Source organism: Chiloscyllium plagiosum, unplaced genomic scaffold (assembly GCF_037043375.1).
Source record: "Chiloscyllium plagiosum isolate Xiang-an unplaced genomic scaffold, Cpla_swu_hap1 HiC_scaffold_1, whole genome shotgun sequence".
In the NCBI taxonomy this organism is placed as follows: Eukaryota; Metazoa; Chordata; class Chondrichthyes; order Orectolobiformes; family Hemiscylliidae; genus Chiloscyllium; species Chiloscyllium plagiosum.
This window is the reverse complement of record NW_028270139.1, coordinates 171,706,748-171,732,634: the sequence shown is the minus strand read 5'-3', so window position 1 is coordinate 171,732,634 and position 25,887 is coordinate 171,706,748. Positions and strand designations below refer to the sequence as shown.

General features: G+C 43.8%; 1 protein-coding gene across 1 annotated transcript in view; it reads left to right on the top strand.

The window, feature by feature from the left end:
- LOC122548889 (disintegrin and metalloproteinase domain-containing protein 12) overlaps positions 1-25,887 on the top strand; it is a 257,353-nt gene that overhangs the window by 59,006 nt on the left and 172,460 nt on the right. The window contains exons 3-4 of the mRNA XM_087992297.1: positions 13,080-13,156; positions 24,694-24,772. Coding sequence (XP_087848423.1) covers positions 13,080-13,156; positions 24,694-24,772 — 156 coding nt within the window. The remainder of the gene's footprint in view (positions 1-13,079; positions 13,157-24,693; positions 24,773-25,887) is intronic.

Genomic DNA, 25,887 nt, shown 5'->3' with positions numbered 1-25,887 from the left:
TATGAACACAGCTCAATCACCAATCCACTGTGTCAGTGTTACATTATTAACACAGCTCCATCACCAATCCACTGTGTCACTGTTACATTCTTACTAGAACTCCATCACCAATCCACTGTGTCAGTGTTATATTATGAACACAGCTCAATCTCCAGTCGACTGTGTCAGTGTTACATTATTAACACAGCTCCATCACCAATCCACTGTGTCACTGCTACATTATTTATACAGCTCCATCACCAATCCACTGTGTCAGTGTTACGTTATTAACACAGCTCTATCACCAATCCACTGTGTCAGTGTTACATTATTAACACAGCTCTGTCACCAATCCGCTGTGTCGGTGTTACATTAACCCAGCTCCCTCACCAATCCACTGTGTCAGTGTTACATTATTAATACAGCTCTACCACCAATCCACTGTGTCAGTGGTACATTTTTAAGAGAGGTCCATCACCAATCCACTGTGTCAGTGTTACATTATTAACACAGCTCCTTCACTAATCTACTGTGTCAGTGTAATATTATTAACAGAACTCTATCACCAATCCACTGTGTTAGTGTTTCATTATTAACACAACTCTGTCACCAATCCACTGTGTCAGTGTTACATTAGTAACACAGCTCTATCACCAAACCGCTGTGTCACTGTTACATTATTACTAGAACTCCATCACCAATCCACTGTGTCAGTGTTATATTTTGAACACACCTCAATCTCCAGTCGACTGTGTCAGTGTTACATTATTAACACAGCTCTATCTCCAATCCGCTGTGTCAGTGTTACATTATTAACACAGCTCGATCACCAATCCACTGTTTCATTGTTACATTATTAACAAAGCTCTATCACCAATTCACTGTGTTAGTGTTACATTATTAACACAGCTCCATCACCAATCCATGTGTCAGTGTTACATTATGAACACAGCTCGATCACCAATCCACTGTGTCAGTGTTACATTATTCTCCCAACTATATCACCAATTCACTGTGTCAGTATTACATAATTAACACAACTCTGTCACCAATCGACTGTGTCTATGGTACATTATTAACACAGCTCCATCACCAATTACTGTGTCAGTGATACATTATTAACACAGCTCTATCACCAATCCACTGTGTCAGTGTTACATTATTAACACAAGTCTGTCACCAATCGACTGTGTTTGTGGTACATTATTAACACAGCTCTATCACCAATTACTGTGTCAGTGTTACATTATTAGCACAGCTCTATCACCAAACCGCCGTGTCACTGTTACATTATTACTAGAACTCCATCACCAATCCACTGTGTCAGTGTTATAATATGAACACACCTCAATCTCCAGCCGACTGTGTCACTGTTACATTATTAACACAGTTCTGTCAACAATCCCCTGTGTCAGTGTTACATTATTTATACAGCTCTATCACCAATGCATTCTGTCAGTGTTACATCATTAACACAGCTCTATATCAAGACCACTGTGTTAGTGTTACATTACAAACCCAGCTCCATCACCAATCCACTGTTCAGTGTTACATTGTTAGCACAGCTCCATCACCGATCTACTGTGTCAGTATTACATTATTAACACAGCTCCATCACTAATCCACTTTTTCAGTATTACATTGTTAACCCAGCTCTATCACCAATCCACTGTGTCAGTGTTACATTATTACTCGAACTCCATCACCAATCCACTGTGTCAGTGTTATATTATGAACACAGCTCAATCTCCAGTCGACTGTGACAGTGTTACATTATTAACACAGCTCCATCACCAATCCACTGTGTCAGTGCTACATTATTTATACAGCTCCATCACCAATCCAATGTGTCAGTGTTACATTATGAACACAGCTCTATCACCAATCCACTGTGTCAGTGTTACATTATTAACACAGCTCTGTCACCAATCCGCTGTGTCGGTGTTACATTAACCCAGCTCCCTCACCAATCCACTGTGTCAGTGTTACATTATTACTAGAACTCCATCACCAATCCACTGTGTCAGTGTTATATTATGAACACAGCTCAATCTCCAGTCGACTGTGACAGTGTTACATTATTAACACAGCTCCATCACCAATCCACTGTGTCACTGTTACATTATTACTTGAACTCCATCACCAATCCACTGTGTCAGTGTTATATTATGAACACAGCTCAATCTCCAGTCGACTGTGACAGTGTTACATTATTAACACAGCTCCATCACCAATCCACTGTGTCAGTGCTACATTATTTATACAGCTCCATCACCAATCCAATGTGTCAGTGTTACATTATGAACTCAGCTCTATCACCAATCCACTGTGTCAGTGTTACATTATTAACACAGCTCTGTCACCAATCTGCTGTGTCGGTGTTACATTAACCCAGCTCCCTCACCAATCCACTGTGTCAGTGTTACATTATTAATACAGCTCTACCACCAATCCACTGTGTCAGTGGTACATTTTTAAGAGAGGTCCATCACCAATCCACTGTGTCAGTGTTACATTATTAACACAGCTCCTTCACTAATCTACTGTGTCAGTGTAATATTATTAACAGAACTCTATCACCAATCCACTGTGTTCGTGTTTCATTATTAACACAACTCTGTCACCAATCCACTGTGTCAGTGTTACATTAGTAACACAGCTCTATCACCAAACCGCTGTGTCACTGTTACATTATTACTAGAACTCCATCACCAATCCACTGTGTCAGTGTTATATTATGAACACACCTCAATCTCCAGTCGACTGTGTCAGTGTTACATTATTAACACAGCTCTATCTCCAATCCACTGTGTCAGTGTTACATTATTAACACAGCTCTATCACCAATCCACTGTTTCATTGTTACATTATTAACAAAGCTCTATCACCAATCCACTGTGTTAGTGTTACATTATTAACACAGCTCCATCACCAATCCATGTGTCAGTGTTACATTATGAACACAGCTCGATCACCAATCCACTGTGTCAGTGTTACATTATTCTCCCAACTCTATCACCAATTCACTGTGTCAGTATTACATAATTAACACTTCTCTGTCACCAATCGACTGTGTCTATGGTACATTATTAACACAGCTCTATCACCAATTACTGTGTCAGTGATACATTATTAACACAGCTCTATCACCAATCCACTGTGTCAGTGTTACATTATTAACACAAGTCTGTCACCAATCGACTGTGTTTGTGGTACATTATTAACACAGCTCTATCACCAATTACTGTGTCAGTGTTACATTATTAACACAGCTCTATCACCAAACCGCTGTGTCACTGTTACATTATTACTAGAACTCCATCACCAATCCACTGTGTCAGTGTTATAATATGAACACACCTCAATCTCCAGCCGACTGTGTCACTGTTACATTATTAACACAGTTCTGTCAACAATCCCCTGTGTCAGTGTTACATTATTTATACAGCTCCATCACCAATCCCACAGTGTCAGTGTTACATTATTAACCCAGCTCCATCACCAATCCCACAGTGTCAGTGTTACATTATTAACCCAGCTCCATCCCCAATCCACTGTGTCAGTGTTACATTGTGAACGCAGATCTATCACAAATCCACAGTGTCAGTGTTACATTATTAACACAGCTCGATAAACAATCCAGTGTCAGTGTTACATTATTAACATAGCTCGATAAACAATCCAGTGTCAGTGTTACATTATTAACATAGATGTATAATCAATCAACCGTGTCAGTGTTACATTATTGATACAGCTCTATCACCAATCCACTGTATCAGTGTTACATTATTAACCCAGCTCCACCACCAACCCAATGAGTGAGTGTAACATTATTAACACAGCTCTATCACCAAACCACTCTGTCAGTGTTACATTATTAACACAGCACCATCACCTATCCACTGTATCAGTGTCACATTATTAACCCAGCTCCATCACCAATCCACTGTGTCAGTGTTACATTATTAACCCAGCTCCATCACCAATCCACTCTGTCAGTGTTACATTATTAGCCCAGCTTGATCACCAATCCACTGTGTCAGTGTTATATCATTAACACAGCTCCATCACCAATCCACTGTGTCGGTGGCACATTACTAACTCAGCTCCATCACCAATCCACTGTGTCAGTGTTACATTACTTACCCAGCTCATATCACCAAACCACTGTGTCAGTGATACATTACTTGCCCAGCTCTGTCACCAAACCACCGTGTCAGTGTTACATTATTAACCCAGCACTATCACCAATCCACTGTGTCAGTGTTACATTGTTAACCAAGCTCTATCACCAATCCACTGTGTCACTGTTACATTACAAACCCAGCTCCACAGCAATACAGTGTGTCAGTGTTACATTATGAACACAACTCCATCACCAATCCACTGTGTCAGTGTTACATTATTAACACAGCTCCCTCACCAATCCACTGCGTCAGTGTAATATTATTAACAGAACTCTATCACCAATCCACTGTGTTAGTGTTTCATTATTCACTGAGCTCTATAACAAGACCACTGTTTCAGGTCTATCATCAATCCACTGTGTCAGTGGTACATTTTTAATAGAGGTCCATCACCAATCCACTGTGTCAGTGTTACATTATTAATCCAGCTCCATCACCAAACCACTGTGTCAGTGTTACATTATTAACATAGCTCAATAAACAATCCAGTGTCAGTGTTACATTATTAACATAGCTCGATAACAATCCAGTGTCAGTGTTACATTATTAACATAGATCTATAATCAATCAACCGTGTCAGTGTTACCTTATTAACCCAGCTCCACCACCAATCCAATGAGTCAGTGTAACATTATTAACACAGCTCGATCACCAAACCACTCTGTCAGTGTTAAATTATTAACACAGCTCCATCACCAATCCACTGTTTCAGTGTTACATTAATAACACAGCTTTATCATCAATCCACTGTGTCAGTGTTACATAATTAACACAGATCCATCATCAATCTACAGGCATCAGTTTTATATTATTAACACCGATCCATCACCAACCCACTGTGTCAGTGTTACATTATTATCCCTGCTCTGTCACGAATCCACATTGTCAGTGTTACATTATTAACACAGCTCTATCACCAATCCACTGTGTCAGTGTTACATTATTAACACAGCTCTATCACCAATCCACTGTGTCAGTGTTACATTATTAACACAGCTTGATCACCAATCCACTGTGTCAGTGTTACATTGTTAACACAGCTCCCTCAGCAATCCACTGCGTCAGTGTAATATTATTAACAGAACTCTATCACCAATCCACTGTGTTCGTGTTTCATTACTAACTGAGCTCTATCACCAATCCACTGTGTCAGTGTAACATTATTAATACAGCTGTATCACCAAATCACTATGTCAGTGTTACATTATAAACACAGCTCCATCAACAATCCACTGTCAGTGTTACATTATGAACCCAGCTCCATCACCAGTCCACTATGTCAGTGTTACATTATAAAAAAAACTCTATCACCAATCCACTGAGTCTACGTTACATCATTGACACAGCTCTATAACAAGACCACTGTTTCAGGTCTATCATCAATCCACTGTGTCAGTGGTACATTTTTAATAGAGGTCCATCACCAATCCACTGTGTCAGTGTTACATTATTAATCCAGCTCCATCACCAAACCACTGTGTCAGTGTTACATTATTAACATAGCTCAATAAACAATCCAGTGTCAGTGTTACATTATTAACATAGCTCGATAACAATCCAGTGTCAGTGTTACATTATTAACATAGATCTATAATCAATCAACCGTGTCAGTGTTACCTTATTAACCCAGCTCCACCACCAATCCAATGAGTCAGTGTAACATTATTAACACAGCTCGATCACCAAACCACTCTGTCAGTGTTAAATTATTAACACAGCTCCATCACCAATCCACTGTTTCAGTGTTACATTAATAACACAGCTTTATCATCAATCCACTGTGTCAGTGTTACATAATTAACACAGATCCATCATCAATCCACAGGCATCAGTTTTATATTATTAACACCGATCCATCACCAACCCACTGTGTCAGTGTTACATTATTATCCCTGCTCTATCACGAATCCACATTGTCAGTGTTACATTATTAACACAGCTCTATCACCAATCCACTGTGTCAGTGTTACATTATTAACACAGCTCTATCACCAATCCACTGTGTCAGTGTTACATTATTAACACAGCTTGATCACCAATCCACTGTGTCAGTGTTACATTGTTAACACAGCTCCCTCAGCAATCCACTGCGTCAGTGTAATATTATTAACAGAACTCTATCACCAATCCACTGTGTTCGTGTTTCATTACTAACTGAGCTCTATCACCAATCCACTGTGTCAGTGTAACATTATTAATACAGCTGTATCACCAAATCACTATGTCAGTGTTACATTATAAACACAGCTCCATCAACAATCCACTGTCAGTGTTACATTATGAACCCAGCTCCATCACCAGTCCACTATGTCAGTGTTACATTATAAAAAAAACTCTATCACCAATCCACTGAGTCTACGTTACATCATTGACACAGCTCTATAACAAGACCACTGTTTCAGGTCTATCATCAATCCACTGTGTCAGTGGTACATTTTTAATAGAGGTCCATCACCAATCCACTGTGTCAGTGTTACATTATTAATCCAGCTCCATCACCAAACCACTGTGTCAGTGTTACATTATTAACATAGCTCAATAAACAATCCAGTGTCAGTGTTACATTATTAACATAGCTCGATAACAATCCAGTGTCAGTGTTACATTATTAACATAGATCTATAATCAATCAACCGTGTCAGTGTTACATTATTAACCCAGCTCCACCACCAATCCAATGAGTCAGTGGAACATTATTAACACAGCTCGATCACCAAACCACTCTGTAATTTTTAAATATTAACACAGCTCCATCACCAATCCACTGTTTCAGTGTTACATTAATAACACAGCTTTATCACCAATCCACTGTGTCAGTGTTACATAATTAACACAGATCCATCATCAATCCACAGGCATCAGTTTTATATTATTAACACCGATCCATCACCAACCCACTGTGTCAGTGTTACATTATTATCCCTGCTCAATCACGAATCCACATTGTCAGTGTTACATTATTAACACAGCTCTATCACCAATCCACTGTGTCAGTGTTACATTATTAACACAGCTCGATCACCAATCCACTGTGTCAGTGTTACATTATTAACACAGCTCTATCACCAATCCACTGTGTTAGTGTTACATTATTAACACAGCTCTATCACCAATCCACTGTGTCAGTGTTACATTATTAACACAGCTCCATCATCAATCCACTGTGTCAGTGTTACATTATTAACACAGCTCTATCACCAATCCACTGTGTCAGTGTTACATTATTAACACAGCTCTATCCCCAATCCACTGTGTCAGTGTTACATTATTAACACAGCTCGATCACCAATCCACTGTGTCTGTGTTACATTATTAACACAGCTCTATCACCAATCCGCTGTGTCAGTGTTACATTATTAACACAGCTCGATCACCAATCCACTGTGTCAGTGTTACATTATTAATACGGCTCGATCACCAATCCACTGTGTCAGTGTTACATTATTAACACAGCTCTATCACCAATCCACTGTGTCAGTGTTACATTATTAACACAGCTCGATCACCAATCCACTGTGTCAGTGTTATATTATGAACCCAGCTCCATCACCAATCCGCTGTGTCAGTGTTACATTATTAACACAGCTCGATCATCAATCCATTGTGTCAGTGTTACATTATTAACAGAACTCTATCACCAATCCACTGTGTTAGTGTTTCATTATTAACCGAGCTCTGTCACCAATCCACTGTGTCAGTGTAACATTATTAATACAGCTGTATCACCAAATCACTATGTCAGTGTTACATTATTAACACAGCTCCATCAACAATCCACTGTCAGTGTTACATTATGAACCCAGCTCCATCGTGGGCGGCACGGTGGCACAGTGGTTAGCACTGCTGCCTCGCAGCGCCAGAGACCCGGGTTCAATTCCCGTCTCAGGCGACTGACTGTGTGGAGTTTGCACGTTCTCCCCGTGTCTGCGTGGGTTTCCTCCGGGTGCTCCGGTTTTCTCCCACAGTCCAAAGATGTGCAGGTTAGGTGAATTGGCCATGCTAAATTGCCCGTAGTGTTAGGTAAGGGGTAAATGTAGGGGTATGGGTGGGTTACGCTCCGGCGGGTCGGTGTGGACTTGTTGGGCCGAAGGGCCTGTTTCCACACTGTAAAGTAATCTAATCTAATCTAAAAACCAGTCCACTATGTCAGTGTTACATTATAAAAAGAACTCTTTCACCAATCCACTGAGTCTACATTACGTCATTGACACAGCTCTATAACAAGACCACTGTTTCAGGTCTATCATCAATCCACTGTGTCAGTGGTACATTTTTAATAGAGGTCCATCACCAATCCACTGTGTCAGTGTTACATTATTAATCCAGCTCCATCACCAAACCACTGTGTCAGTGTTACATTATTAACATAGCTCAATAAACAATCCAGTGTCAGTGTTACATTATTAACATAGCTCGATAACAATCCAGTGTCAGTGTTACATTATTAACATAGATCTATAATCAATCAACCGTGTCAGTGTTACATTATTAACCCAGCTCCACCACCAATCCAATGAGTCAGTGTAACATTATTAACACAGCTCGATCACCAAACCACTCTGTCAGTGTTAAATTATTAACACAGCTCCATCACCAATCCACTGTGTCAGTGTTACATAATTAACACAGATCCATCATCAATCCACAGGCATCAGTTTTATATTATTAACACCGATCCATCACCAACCCACTGTGTCAGTGTTACATTATTATCCCTGCTCTATCACGAATCCACATTGTCAGTGTTACATTATTAACACAGCTCTATCACCAATCCACTGTGTCAGTGTTACATTATTAACACAGCTCTATCACCAATCCACTGTGTCAGTGTTACATTATTAACACAGCTCGATCACCAATCCACTGTGTCAGTGTTACATTATTAACACAGCTCCCTCACCAATCCACTGCGTCAGTGTAATATTATGAACAGAACTCTATCACCTATCCACTGTGTTAGTGTTTCATTATTAACTGAGCTCTATCACCAATCCACTGTGTCAGTGTAACATTATTAATACAGCTGTATCACCAAATCACTATGTCAGTGTTACATTATAAACACAGCTCCATCAACAATCCACTGTCAGTGTTACATTATGAACCCAGCTCCGTCACCAGTCCACTATGTCAGTGTTACATTATAAAAAGAACTCTATCACCAATCTACTGAGTCTACGTTACATCATTGACACAGCTCTATAACAAGACCACTGTTTCAGGTCTATCATCAATCCACTGTGTCAGTGGTACATTTTTAATAGAGGTCCATCACCAATCCACTGTGTCAGTGTTACATTATTAATCCAGCTCCATCACCAAACCACTGTGTCAGTGTTACATTATTAACATAGCTCAATAAACAATCCAGTGTCAGTGTTATATTATTAACATAGCTCGATAACAATCCAGTGTCAGTGTTACATTATTAACATAGATCTATAATCAATCAACCGTGTCAGTGTTACATTATTAACCCAGCTCCACCACCAATCCAATGAGTCAGTGTAACATTATTAACACAGCTCGATCACCAAACTACTCTGTCAGTGTTAAATTATTAACACAGCTCCATCACCAAATCACTGTTTCAGTGTTACATTATTAACACAGCTTTATCACCAATCCACTGTGTCAGTGTTACATAATTAACACAGATCCATCATCATTCCATAGTGTCAGTTTTATATTATTAACACTGATCCATCACCAACCCACTGTGTCAGTGTTACATTATTATCCCTGCTCTATCACGAATCCACATTGTCAGTGTTACATTATTAACACAGCTCGATCACCAATCCACTGTGTCAGTGTTACATTATTACTACAGCTCGATCACCAATCCACTGTGTCAGTGTTACATTATTAACACAGCTCGATCACCAATCCACTGTGTCAGTGTTACATTATTAACACAGCTCCATCACCAATCCACTGTTTCAGTGTTACATTATTAACACAGCTCTATCACCAATCCACTGTGTCAGTGTTACATTATTAACACAGCTCCATCACCAATCCACTGTGTCAGTGTTACATTATTAACCCATCTCTATCACCAATCCACTGTGTCAGTGTTACATTATTAACCCAGCTCCAGCACTAACCCACTGTGTCAATGTTACATTATTAACACAGCTCCATCTCCAATCCACTGTGTCAGTGGCACATTATTAACCCATCTCTATCACCAATCCACTGTGTCAGTGTTACATTATTAACCCAGCTCCAGCACTAACCCACTGTGTCAGTGTTACATTATTAACACAGCTCCATCACCAATCCACTGTGTCAGTGTTACATTATTAACACAGCTCCTTCACCAATCCACTGTGTCAGTGTTACATTATTAACACAGCTCCATCACCAATCCACTGTGTCAGTGTTACATTATTAACACAGTTTTATCACCAATCCATTGTGTCAGTGTTACATTATTAACACAGCTCTACCACCAATTGACTGTGTCTGAGTTACATTGTTCACCCATCTCCATCGCCAAACCACTCAGACCCATAGTATCACCACCAGGGACACCATCACACAAACTGGCTAAAGAACCACAGCAGAAACTGAAACACCTGATCAGCAGATCCAGACACTCTATACAATCAACACAGGAATTCTTGGACATCATCAGAAATATACACATAGACAAGGAAGAAACCATGGTCTCATTCGACGTAACAGCACTGTTCACCTCTATTGACAAAGCCCTAGCCAGAGAAACAATAGCCAACCTGCTGAACAGACATAACAGACAACAGGACGTTGAACCCATCAACAAAGACGGCATACTTAAACTACTGGACTTGTGCCTCACAACACACTTCACATTCAACAACCAGATATACGAACAAATCAACGGAACACCCATGGGCTCACCGATCTCGGGACTCATAGCCGAAGCAGTAATGCAAAGGTTAGAACAAACAGTCTTACCGCAAATTCAACCCAAACTCTGGGTCAGATACATTGATGACACCTTTGTAATCATTAAAAACACGGAAATAGAGAAAACACACCGGATCATCAACGCCACACTCACAGGAATCCGATTCACTAGAGAGGAAGAAAAGGACAACCAACTCCCATTCCTAGACGTGATGGTACAGAGAACACCAAACGGAGAATTCACCACTAAGGTACACAGGAAAGCCACACACACAGGCCAAGTCCTGAACTATGAAAGCAACCACCCCAACACACACAAACGAAGTTGCATCAAGACACTATTCAAAATGGCCACAACACATTTCAGCACACCAGAACTGCAAAAAGAGGAAGAGGAACACCTGTACAAGGTATTCGCCAAAAACGGATACCCGTGCAATTTCATCAACAGATGCCTAAGGGAAAGACAACGGGACGAGGACATGCCGCAACCCAAAGGGCTAGCCACACTATCATACATCAGGAGCATTTCAGAACTGACAGCCAGACTACTGCGACCACTAGGACTTATAACAGCACACAAAACAACAGCCACCCTCAGACAACAGCTCACCAGAACGAAGGACCCAATACCCAACATTGAGCAAAACTAATGTAGTGTACAAAATCCCATGCAAGGACTGCACAAAACACTATATAGGACAAACAAGAAGACAGCTAACGATCCGCATCCACGAACATCAACTAGCCACGAAACGACACGACCAGCTATCCCTGGTAGCCACACATGCAGACGACAAGCAACATGAATTTGACTGGGACAACACTACCATTATAGGGCAAGCCATACAAAGAACAGCCAGGGAATTCCTAGAAGCATGGCACTCATCCACAAACTCCATCATCAAACACATCGACCTGGACCCAATATACCGGCCACTACAGCGGACAGCTGAAACTGACAACCGGAAGTGGCAGGGACAGGCCACTATAAATGCCGGAGGAAACACCACAGAAGCGCTTCACAGGAGGCTCCCAAGCACTGAGGATGTCACCTAGACAGGGGACGAAACGTTTGCAACAAAAACATCCAGCTCGGCGAACAGAACCACAGCAACGAGCACCCGAGCCACAAATCTTCTCACAAACTTTGATCATTAACACTGCTGTATAAAAAGACCACTTGTATCAGTGATCCATTTTTTACACAGCTGCATCACCAATCCACTGTTAGTGTTAGTTTATTAACACAGGTCTATCACCAATCCACTGTGTCAGTGTTACATTATTAACACAACTCATTCACCAATCCACTGTGTCGGTGGTACATTATTAATACAGCGCTATCACCAATCCACTGTGTCAGTGTTACATTATTAACACAGCTCTATCACGAATCCACTGTGTCAGTGTTACATTATTAACACAGCTCTATCACCAATCCACTGTGTCAGTGTTACATTATTAACACAGCTCTATCACCAATCCACTGTGTCAGTGTTACATTATTAATACAGCTCCATCACCAATCCACTGTGTAAGCGTTACATTATTAACACAGTTCTATCACCAATCCACTGTGTCAGCGTTACATTATTAACACAGCTCCATCACCAATCCACTGTGTCAGCGTTACATTATTAACACAGCTGTATTACCAATCCACAGAGCCTGTTACATCATTAACAGTGCTGTATGAAGAGACCACTGTGTCAGTGTTACATTATTAACACAGCTATATCACCAATCCACTGTGTCAGTGTTACATTATTTATACAGCTCTACCACCAATGAACTGTGTCAGTTTTATATTATTAACACAGCTCTGTCACCAATGAACTGTTAGTGATACATTATTAACACAGCTCTATCACCAATCCACTGTGTCAGTGTTACATTATTAACACAGCTCTATCACCAATCCACTGTGTCAGTGTTACATTATTAACACAGCTCTATCACCAATCCACTGTGTCATTTTTAATAACAATCAATTCATTGTGTTCTGTGCAGAGCAACTATTCAAATAATCTCAGCATTGTGGTGGAGCTGGAAGGAAAGAATTTCACACTGGATCTCAGCAGCAATAAGTAAGTTCCATTATTAACACAGCTCTATCACCAATCCACTGTGTCAGTGTAACATTATTAACACAGCTCTATCACCAATCCACTGTGTCAGTGTTACATTATTAACATAGCTCCATCACCAATCCACTGTGTCAGTGTTACTCTATTAATACAGCTCCATCACCAATCCACTAAATCAGTGTTACTCTATTAATACAGCTCTATCACCAATCCACTGTGTCAGTGTTACATTATTAACACAGCTCAATCACCAATCCACTGTGTCAGTGTTACATTATTAACACAGCTCTGTCACCAATCCACTGTGTCAGTGTTACATTATTAACACAGCTCCATCACCAATCCACTGTGTCAGTGTTACATTATTAATATAGCTCTATCACCAATGAACTGTGTAAGTTTTACATTATTTATACAGCTCTATCACCAATCCACTGTGTCAGTGTTACTTCAATAATACAGAACTGTCACGAATCCCCTGTCTCGATTAGAGTGGTGCTGGAAAGGCACAGTAGGTCAGGCAGCATCCGAGGAGCAGGAAAATCGATGTTTCGGGCAAAAGCCCTTCATCAGGAATAGAGGCAGAGTGCCTACAGAGTGGAGAGATAAATGAGAGGGGGGTGGGGGTGTGGAGAAAGTAGCATAGAGTACAATAGGTGATTGGGGGTGGGGATGGAGGTGATAGGTCAGAGAGTAGGGTGGAGGGGATAGATGGAAAGGAAGATAGGCAGGTAGGACAGGTCATGGGGACGGTGCTGAGCTGGAAGGTTGGAGCTGGGGTAAGGTGGGGGAAGGGGAAATGAGGAAACTGTTGAAGTCCACATTGATGCCCTGGGGTTGAAGTGTTCTGAGGCGGAAGATGAGGCGTTCTTCCTCCAGGCATCTGGTGGTGAGGGAGCGGCGGTGAAGGAGGACCATGACCTCCATGTCCTCGGCAGAGTGGGAGGGGGAGTTGAAATGTTGGGCCACAGGGCTGTGTGGTTGATTGGTGCGGGTGTCCCGGAGATGTTCCCTAAAGCGCTCTGCGAGAAGGCGTCCAGTGTGCCCAATGTAGAGGAGACCACCTCGGGAGCAATGGATACAATAAATGATATTGGTGGATGTGCAGGTAAAACTTTGATGGATGTGGAAGGCTCCTTTAGGGCCTTGGATGGAGGTGAGGGAGGAGGAATGGGCACATGCTTTGCAATTCCTGCGATGGCAGGGGAGGGTGCCAGGATGGGAGGGTGGGTTGTTGGGGGGGTGTGGACCTGACCAGGTAGTCACAGAGGGAATGGTCTTTGCGGAAGGCAGAAAGGGGTGGGGAGGGAAATATATCCCTGGTGGTGGGGTCCGTTTGGAGGTGACGGAAATGTTGGCGGATGATTTGGTTTATGCGAAGCTTGGTAGAGTGGAAGGTGAGCACCAGGGGTGTTCTGTCCTTGTTACGGTTGGAGGGGTGGGTCTGAGTGTGGAGGTGCAGGATGTGGATGAGATGCGTTGGAGGGCATCTTTGACCACGTGGGAAGGGAAATTGCGGTCTCTAAAGAAGGAGGCCATCTGGTGTGTTCTGTGGTGGAACTGGTCCTCCTGGGAGCAGATACGGCGAAGGCGGAGGAATTGGGAATACGGGATGGCATTTTTGCAGGAGTTAGAGTCGGAAGAGGTGTAATCCAGGTAGCTGTGGGAATCGGTATGTTTGTAAAAAATGCCAGTGTCAAGTTGGTCATCATTAATGGAGATGGAGAGGTCCAGGAAGGGGAGGGAGGTGTCAGAGATGGTCCAGGTGAATTTAAGGTCAGGGTGGAATGTGTTGGTGAAGTTGATGAATTGCTCAACCTCCTCGCGGGAGCACGAGGTGGCACCGATGCAGTCATCAATGTAGCGGAGGAAGAGGTGGGGAGTGGTGCCGGTGTAATTACGGAAGATCAACTGTTCTACGTAGCCAACAAAGTGACAGGCAAAGCTGGGGCCCATATGGGTGCCCATGGCTACCCCTTTGGTCTGGAGGAAGTGGGAGGATTCGAATGAGAAATTGTTAAGGGTGAGGACCAGTTCGGCCAAACGAATGAGAGAGTCGGTGGAAGGGTACTGTTGGGGACGTCAGGAGAGGAAGAAATGGAGGGCTTGGAGGCCCTGGACATGACGGATGGAGGTGTAGAGGGATTGGATATCCATGGTGAAGATGAGGCATTGGGGGCCGGGGAAACGGAAGTCTTGGAGGAGGTGGAGGGCTTGGGTGGTGTCTCAAACGTATGTGGGGAGTTCCTGGACTAGGGGGGATAGGACAGTGTCGAGGTAGGTAGAGATGAGTTCAGTGGGGCAGGAGCATGCTGAGACAATGGGTCGGCCAGGGTGGTCAGGCTTGTGAATCTTGGGGGGTTCATAGAATTGGGCAGTGCGGGGTTCCCGGACTATGAGGTTGGAAGCTGTGGGTTGGAGATCTCCTGAGGTTATGAGATTCTGTATGGTCTGGGAGATGACGGTTTGGTGATGGGGGGTGGGGTCATAGTCGAGTGGGGGGGTAAGAAGAGGTGTCAACGAGTTGCCGTTCTGTACAGGACTTTGGTTAGGCCACAGTTGGAGTACTGTGTGCAGTTCTGGTCGCCTCACTTTAGGAAAGATGTGGAAGCTTTGGAGAGGGTGCAGAGAAGATTTACCAGGATGTTGCCTGGAATGGAGAGGAAGTCGTACGAGGATAGGTTGAGAGTTCTCGGCCTTTTCTCGTTGGAACGGCGAAGGATGAGGGGTGACTTGATCGAGGTTTATAAGATGATCAGAGGAATAGATAGAGTAGACAGTCAGATACTTTTTCCCCGGGTACAACAGAGTGTTACAAGGGGACATAAATTTAAGGTGAAGGGTGGAAGGTATAGGGGAGATGTCAGGGGTGGGTTCTTTACCCAGAGAGTGGTGGGGGCATGGAATGCCCTGCCCGTGGGAGTGGTAGAGTCGGAATCATTGGCGACCTTTAAGCGGCATTTGGATAGGTACATGGATGGGTACTTAATCTAGGTTAGAAGTTCGGCACAACATCGTGGGCCGAAGGGCCTGTTCTGTGCTGTATTGTTCTATGTTCTATGTTCTATGTTCAGTGGTGTAGAGGTCAGTGCACCAGACTACCACTGCGCCCCCTTTATCTGCTGGTTTGATGATGAGGTCAGGATTGGAGCAGAGGGAGTGAAGGGCTGCGCGTTGTGAGGGTGAGAGGTTGGAGTCGGCGAGGGAGGTAGACAGGTTGAGGCGGTTAATGTCCCGGCGGCAGTTGGAAATGAAGAGGTCAAGGGTGGGTAATAGGCCAGCGCGGGGTGTCCAGGTGGATGTAGTGAGTTGGAGGCGGGCGAAGGGGTCCTCGGAAGGTGGGTGGGAGTCCTGATTGTGAAAGTAAGCTCGAGGCGGAGGCGGCGGAAGAAGTGTTCGACGTCACGGCGTGTATTAAATTCATTGATGCGTGGGCGGAGGGGGATGAAGGTGAGTCCTTTGCTGAGGACTGATCGTTTGTCCTCAGTGAGGGGGAGGTCGGGGGCATGGTGAAAACCCGGCAGGGCTGGGAGCTCGGGCCTGGTGTAGGTGTGGAGCTGAGGGTGGGGGCGGAGCTGGTAACTGGAGTGGGTGAGGTGGTAGGAGTAACGGGGGGTGGAGTCATGAGCAGGGGTAGTGTTCCCCTCAGGATTCTGGGGGGTGGGGATAGTGACAGTGGGATCTGTGGGGGGCGTGTCAGCAGAATGCAGATGAGTGGCGTTGGTGGGGATGGAAGTGGTGGTGACCACGGCAGTGGGGGGGGGGGGGCAGAAGTCAATGAGTGTGTGACATCAGTGATGATGTGTGGTGCGGAAGTGATGTCACATGTGGTGCATGAGGAATTGTGAGGGGCGGAAGTTTTGTCATCAATCAGCATGGGGATGGTGGCTGCAGCAGCCACATGGCTAATGGCATCCGAGCAGTTCCAGAGGCCGGGGGAATCTTCTGGAATGTTTGAGGAGCGCTGGTTATGGAGGTGGGTAGATAAAAGTTTGTTGTACTCACAGTTTTTGTTGTTTGAGATGGTGTTGAAATACTGTTTGTTGAGATGAATTCTCCTGAGGATATAGTAAAGGAGGGGTCCTTTGCAATTCTGAGAGAGTGTGGCCCTCATCTGAGGCAGGGCTGACTGTAGAGAGGTTAGGTGCCGGCGCATTGCTGCGAGTGTGGAGCGGAGAATCCTGAAGGAGAACCATTCCTGGTGTTTTTGAATCTGTAGTCTGTACCATTTGTCCTGTTCTGGTCCGAACTCTGCTGGTTTAAAAGTAGTCCGGTGTCCGTGTGGGATGATATGGTTACGGAGGCAGGCACTGAGGAAGCAAATGTGGCTGTGGTAGCGAGTCTGTTTCAGGACATGGTTGAGGAGCTTCAGGGCAGAGGAAATGACCTGGGAGTTGCAGTGGGAGAGGGACTCCCTGAGATTCTTGTAGAGAGAGGAGGAAAACTTCTTCAAGGCAGGCATCCTTGCATGAGGATTCACAGTCGGGTTAAAATCAACTAGGTAAAAACTATGACTGCAGATACTGGAAACCAGATTCTGGATTAGAGTGGTGCTGGAAAAGCACAGCAGGTCAGGCAGTATTCGTTTGCAATCGTCGGTTTGAATCAAAATGACATACAAATAAACTGTGTCAGTGTTACATTATTAACCCAGCTCCATCACCAAGCCACTGTGTCAGCGTGACATTATTAACCCAGCTCCATCACCAATCCACTGTGTCAGCGTGACATTATTAACCCAGCCCCATCACCAATCCACTGTGTCAGTGTTACATTATTAACACAGCTCCATCACCAATCCACTGTGTCAGTGTTACATTATTAACACAGCTCCATCACCAATCCACTGTGTCAGTGTTACATTATTAACCCAGCTCCCTCACCAATCCACTGTGTCAGTGTTACATTATTAACACAGCTCCATCACCAATCCACTGTGTCATTGTTACATTATTAACCCAGCTCCATCACCAATCCGCTGTGTCAGTGTTACATTATTAACCCAGCTCCATCACCAATCCACTGTGTCAGTGTTACATTATTAACCAGCTCCATCACCAAGCCACTGCGTCAGTGTTACATTATTAACCCAGCTCCATCAACAATCCACTTTATCAGTGTTACATTATTAACACAGCTCCATCACCAATCCACTGTGTCAGTGTTACATTATTAACACAGCTCCATCACCAATCCACTGTGTCAGTGTTACATTATTAACACAGCTCCATCACCAATCCACTGTGTCATTGTTACTGGTGATTCCTGAAGAAGGGCCTGTGCCCGAAACGTCGAATCTCCTGTTCCCTGGATGCTGCCTGACCTGCTGTGCTGTTCCAGCAATAAAGTTTCAACTAACACAGCTCCATCACCAATCCACTGTGTCAGTGTTACATTATTAACCCAGCTCCATCACCAATCCACTGTGTCAGTGTTACATTATTCACACAGCTTCATCACCAATTCTCTGTGTCAGTGTTACATGATTGATCCACCTCGATCACCAATCCACTGTGTCAGTGTTACATTATTCACCCAGCTCTATCACCAATCCACTGTGTCAGTGTTACATTATTAACACAGCTCTATCACCAATCCACTGTGTCAATGTTACATTATTAACACAGCTCCATCACCAATCCACTGTGTCAGTGTTACATTATTGACCCACCTCTATCACCAATCCACTGTGTCAGTGTTACATTATTAACACAGCTTCATCACCAATTCTCTGTGTCAGTGTTACATGATTGATCCACCTCGATCACCAATCCACTGTGTCAGTGTTACGTTATTAACACAGCTCCATCACCAATCCACTGTGTCAGTGTTACATTATTAACACAGCTCTATCACCAATCCACTGTGTCAGTGTTACATTATTACTACAGCTCCATCACCAATCCACTGTGTCAGCGTTACATTATTAACATAGATCCATCACCAATCCACTGTGTCAGTGTTACATTATTAACACAGCTCTATCACCAATCCACTGTGTCAGTGTTACATTATTTATACAGCTCTGACACAGTGGATTGGTGATGGAGCTGTGTTAATAATGTAACACTGACACAGTGGATTGGTGATAGAGCTGTGTTAATAATGTAACACTGACACAGTGGATTGGTGATGGAGCTGTAGTAATAATGTAAAACTGACACAGTGGATTGGTGATGGAGCTGTGTTAATAATGTAACACTGACACAGTGTATTGGTGATAGAGCTGTGTTAATAATGTAACACTGACACAGTGGATTGGTGATGGAGCTGTGTTAATAATGTAACACTGACACAGTGGATTGGTGATGGAGCTGTGTTAATAATGTAACACTGACACAGTGTATTGGTGATAGAGCTGTGTTAATAATGTAACACTGACACAGTGGATTGGTGATGGAGCTGTAGTAATAACCTAACACTGACACAGTGGATTGGTGATAGAGCTGTGTTAATAATGTAACACTGACACAGTGGATTGGTGATAGAGCTGTGTTAATAATGTAACACTGACACAGTGGATTGGTGATGGAGCTGTAGTAATAACCTAACACTGACACAGTGGATTGGTGATAGAGCTGGGTTAATAATGTAACACTGACACAGTGGATTGGTGATAGAGCTGGGTTAATAATGTAACACTGACACAGTGGATTGGTGATAGAGCTGGGTTAATAATGTAACACTGACACAGTGGATTGGTGATAGAGCTGGGTTAATAATGTAACACTGACACAGTGGATTGGTGATGGAGCTGTGTTAATAATGTAACACTGACACAGTGGATTGGTGATAGAGCTGTGTTAATAATGTAATATTGACATAGTGGATTGGTGATAGAGCTGTGTAAAAAATGTAACACTATTGCCAATCCACTGTGTCAGTGTTACATTATTAACATTATTAACATAGCTCTATCATCGATCGACAGCATCAGTGTTACAATATTCTCACAACTCTATCACCAACTCAATCTTCTCCTGTGGTCCTCAGCATTACAGACACCAGTCTTCAGACAATTCAATTCACTCCACATGATAACAGGAAACAGTCAGAGACACTGAATACTACAAAGGCTATGGGCCCCGACAACATTCGGAAATAGTACTGACAACTTGCACTCCACAACTTGCATTTCCCCAAGCTGTTCCAGTACAGATACAACACTGGCATTAACCTGACAATATGGATGGTTGCCCAGGTATGTCCTGTACTCAAAAAGCAGGACAAATCCAACTCGTCCAATTTCTATCCCACCAATGTTTTACGAAAGTTTTTCTCCACCAAGTTTTTACGAAAGAAACGAACTTTGTAGTGAATGAAACCTTTGAAGAGCAGGTGTGCATGCTGAAATGAATAGAGATAGAGGAAGCTGATGTGCTGAAAATTTTGTCAAACATTAAGATTGAAAAGTCGCCAGGCCTGGACCAGATTTCTCCTCGGCTGCTTTGGGAAATGAGAAACGCAATTGCTTCGCCACTTGCGAAGATCTTTTCATCCTCGCTCTCCACTGGAGTCGTACCTGAGGACTGGAGAGAGGCAAATGTAATTCCTCTCTTCAAGAAAGGAAATAGGCAAATCCCCAGCAATTACAGACCAGTAAGTCTCATGTCTGTCGTCTGCAAGGTGTTAGAAAGGATTCTGAGGGATAGGATTTATGACCATCTGGAAGAGCATGGCTTGATTAAATGCAGTCAACACGGCTTTGTGAGGGGCAGGTCATGCCTCACAAACCTTATCGAGTTCTTTGAGGATGTGACTAGAAAAGATGATGAGGGTCGAGCTGTGGATGTGGTGTATATGGACTTCAGCAAGGCATTTTATAAGATTCCCCATGGTAGGCTCATTCAGAAGGTCAGGAGGAATGGGGTACAGGGGAACATAGCTGTCTGGATACAGAATTGGCTGGCCAACAGAAGACAGCGAGTGGTAGTAGAAGGAAAATATTCTGCCTGGAAGTCTGTGGTGAGTGGTGTTCCACAGGGCTCTATCCTTGGGCCTCTACTGTTTGTAATTTTTATTAATGACTTGGATGAGGGGATTGAAGGATGGGTCAGCAAGTTTGCAGATAACACAAAGGTTGGAGGTGTTGTTGACAGTATAGAGGGCTGTTGTAGGCTGCAGCAGGACATTGACAGGATGCAGAGATGGGCTGAGAGGTGGCAGATGGAGTTCAACCTGGATAAATGCGAGGTGATGCATTTTGGAAGGTCGAATTTGAAAGCTGAGTACAGGATTAAGGATAGGATTCTTGGCAGTGTAGAGGAACAGAGGGATCTTGGTGTGCAGGTACATAGATTCCTTAAAATGGCCACCCAAGTGGACAGGGTTGTTAAGAAAGCATATGGTGTTTTGGCTTTCATTTCCAGGGAGATTGAGTTTAAGAGTCGTGAGATCTTGTTGCAGCTCTATAAAACTTTGGTTAGACCGCACTTGGAATACTGCATCCAGTTCTGGTCGCCCTATTATAAGAAAGATGTGGATGCTTTGGAGATGGTTCAGAGGAGGTTTACCAGGATGCTGCCTGGACTGGAGGGCTTATCTTATGAAGAGAGGTCGACTGAGCTCGGACTTTTTTCATTGGAGAAAAGGAGGAGGAGAGGGGTCCTAATTGAGGTATACAAGATAATGAGAGGCATAGATAGAGTCGATAGCCAGAGACTATTTCCCAGGGCAGAAATGACTAACACGAGGGGTCATAGTTTTAAGCTGGTTGGAGGAAAGTATAGAGGAGATGTCAGAGGTGGGTTCTTTACACAGAGAGTTGTGAGAGCATGGAATGCGTTGCCAGCAGCAGTTGTGGAAGCAAGATCATTGGGGACATTTAAGAGACTACTGGACATGCATATGGTCACAGAAATTTGAGGGTGCATACATGAGGATCAGTGGTCAGCACAACATTGTGGGCTGAAGGGCCTGTTCTGTGCTGTACTGTTTTATGTTCTGTGTTCTATGTTCTATAATTTACACTTAATCGTCACTAAAATGACGGAAGGTGCCACCAAAACTGCTATTAAGTAGTACATACTGTACTCTCAGCTGCTCAGGGATGCCCAGTTTAGTTTCCATCAGGGCACACCAGTTCTTGGCTTCAACATAGTCAAACAGGGAGAAAAGAGCTGAATTCCAGAGCTGAGGTGAGAGGGACAGTTCTGGACATCAAGGCTGCTAAGTGTGGCATCATGGAGTCTGAGCAGGACTGGAATCCATGGGTATCAGGGGTATACTGTCCGGTGGTTGGAGTCATACTTGACACATAGGAAAATGGTCATTGCTGTTGGATGTCAGTCACTCAGCTCCAGGACTCATTTCTACAGGAGATCCTCAGAACAGTATCCTAAGTCTAACCAGCTTCAGCTGCTTCGTTAATAATGTTCTCTCCATCATAAGGTCAGAAGTGGGGATGTTTGCCAAGGATTGCACAAAGTTCACAACCGTTCATCACTCTTCAGATACTGAAACAGTCCATGCTCAAGTAAATAAGATATGGATAAGATCCAGGCTTGGGCTGGCAATTGGCAAGTAACATTCACATCACACAAATGCCAGGCTGTTACCATCAGTAAAAAGAGACAATCCAACCATCAGGCCTTGACATTGTGTTATGATCCCCGAATTCCTCAAATATGAACCTCCTTGGGGTTACCATTCACCATAAACTCAACTGGACTCACTACATAAACACAGTGCCTGTAATTGCAGGTCAGAGCTGAGGGCGGAAGAGTAAAACTTTGGTGGATGTGGAAGGCTCCTTTAGGGGCCTTGGATAGAGGTGAGGGAGGGGGTGTGGGCGCAGGTAGCAGATAGGCTGTTTAATTCAGAGAAGACTCAGTGGGAAATGGAGGAGATCTGATCAACGCACACCAACAGGTTCTGAGGAGCAAAGACATGGTTTATTGGGAGAACTTTTGGCATGAATAGAAGGGCCATTAATTAGCAGGTAGAGTGATAAGATAAGAATCAGGAGGTTCAGGTGGGACTTGAGTTGCATAGTTTTTCAATCAGAGGATTGTGGGTATCTGGGACTCATTGCCTGTAAAGCCGGTCAGGGCAGGAACCCCCGAGACATTTAAGAGCTATTCAAATGAACACTTGAGATAATTAATATATAAGGTTCAGGGCCAAGAATAGATCAATGTTTGATGACTGGGACGAGCAACATGGGCTGATGGACCTCCTTCCATGCTATCAGATGGTTCTATTCAATTTCATTGGTGCTTCTTTCCATCCTCTCAAACCCTATTGATATTGTCCTGCAGTCAACAGCTGTCTTCTTCATTATTAACTTATTCAGCCAATGATATGTCATCTGCAAATTTACTTTTTGAGGTCTATGTTATGCACAGCATTCACCAGGAGACTAATGATGGGCATACAGATCGGGTCTAGCCAGCATGCAGAAACCCTGCTAATAATAAACAAATATAATTTAAGGTCAGGGTAGAGTGGGCTTTACTGTAGAAGAAAGTGAGGACTGCAGATGCTGGAGGTCAGAGCTGAAAATGTGGTCCTGGAAAAGCACAGCAGGTCAGGCAGCATCCAAGGAGCAGGAGAATCGGCGTTTCAGGCATAAGCCCTTCTTCAGGAATGAGGAAAGTGTGCCAAGCAGGCTAAGATAAAAGGTAGGGAGGAGGGACTTGGGGGAGGGGCATTGGAAATGCAATAGGTGGAAGGAGGTTAAGGTGAGGGTGATAGGCCGGAGTGGGGGTGGGGGCAGAGAGGTCGGGAAGAAGATTGCAGGTCAAGGGGGCGGTGCTGAGTCCGAGGGTTGGGACTGAGATAAGGTGGGGGAGGAGAAATGAGGAAACTGGAGAAATCTGAGTTCATCCCTTGTGGTTGGAGGGTTCCTAGGCGGAAGATGAGGTATTCTTCCTCCAGCCGTCGTGTTACTATGGTCTGGTGATGGAGGAGCCCAAGGACCTGCATGTCTTTGGTGGAGTGCCAAGGACCTGCATGTACTTGGTGGAGTGCCAAGGACATGCAGGTCCTTGGACTCGTCCATTGCTAGACCATAGCAACACGACAGCTGGAGGAAGAGCACCTCATCTTCCGCCGAGGAACCCTCCAACCACAAGGGATGAACTCAGATTTCTCCAGTTTCCTCATTTCCCCTCCCCCCACCTTGTCTCAGTCCCAACCCTCGGACTCAGCACCGCCTTTTTGACCTGCAATCTTCTTCCTGACCTCTCCGCCCCCATCCCCACTCCTGCCTATCACCCTCACCTTATCACCCTCACCTTAACCTCCTTCCACCTATTGCATTTCCAACGCCCCTCCCCCAAGTCCCTCCTCCCTCCCTTTTATCTTAGCCTGCTTGGCACACTTTCCTCATTCCTGAAGAAGGGCTCATGCCCGAAACGTCGATTCTCCTGCTCCTTGGATGCTGCCTGACCTGCTGCGCTTTTCCAGCAGCACATTTTCAGCTCTGGGCTCTATTCTAGTTTATTACTCACAGGGTCAGATAGTGTGTATTCCTCCATGGACAGAGCAATGCGAAGTGCCTCTGTCATTCACTCTCATTCTCTTTCTTTCCACAGATTCCTCTTGCCCAGAGGGTTCCAGGTATCGCATTATGATGCCAATGGGACTCTAGTGACAGAGACAGACACTGGAATGGTGAGAGTGCAATAAGTTTTAAAGAGAGAACTGCAATATCTTTCTTTCTCTTTCCTATTCCTGCTATTTCTTCCTTAGCTGTCCAGTGCATATGTTGTCAGCATCAAAGCACTTTGGCTTCTGTTTGGAAAGATAGGAGCTGGGACTTGCCTGGAGGATTGCAAATCAGGCATCACCAGAGCTTCTTCTATGACTCTATGACCTGGGATAAAGCAGCCTGTTTGACTGGTACCTCAACAACCACTTTCAATATTTTCCCTCCACCACCAACATACAGGAACAGCAGAGGGACCATTATCAGCCACTTGGATCTTAATTGGCAATGGATTGTGGGGAAATCAAACCATCCAATCGTTAGATTCATATTTTGGGGAAAAAAACATCTGATATTTAGGGGAAAACATGTTGGTGTCAATAGAAGTTGGCTGAATAATAAGAGGCAGAAACGTATCATTTTTGGGTTGGCAAGATGTATTGAGTAGCATTTGATAGGGATCTTATTTCTGTTTGGTCATCAGATGTGGAATGGTAGGCTAGACCTGCACTTACAGCTCATCCCTGTCTGCCTTGGAGGAGACTGGTAAGCTTCCTTCCTGAACCACTGCAGTCCATCTTAGGCAGGGAATTCCAGGATATTGACCCAGCGATGGTGAATGAATACAGGATGGTACAATCAGACCATAAGACATCAGAGCAGAAATTCAGGAGCAGTCATTCAGCCCATTGAGTCTGCTCTGCCATTCAGTCATGGCTGATAAGTTTCTGGACCTCATTCTCCTGCTTACTCCCCATAACCCTTGATCCCCTTGACCTGTCTATCTAAGTCTTAAATATGAGCAATGACCTGGCCTCCACAGTCTTCTGTGGCAGTGAATTACATAGACTCACCACTCTCTGAGTGAAGAAATTTCTCCTTATCTCCTTTCTAAAAGGTCTTCCCTTTACTCTAAGGCTGTGCCCTCTCCTCCCAATAGAAACATCTTCCCAACATCCACTCTGTCCAGGCCATTCAGTATTCCGTAAGTTTCAATTAGATCTCACCCCATCCTTCTAAACTCAACTGAGTATAGTCCCAGAGTTCTCAAACGTTCCTCATATGTTAAGCTTTTCATTCC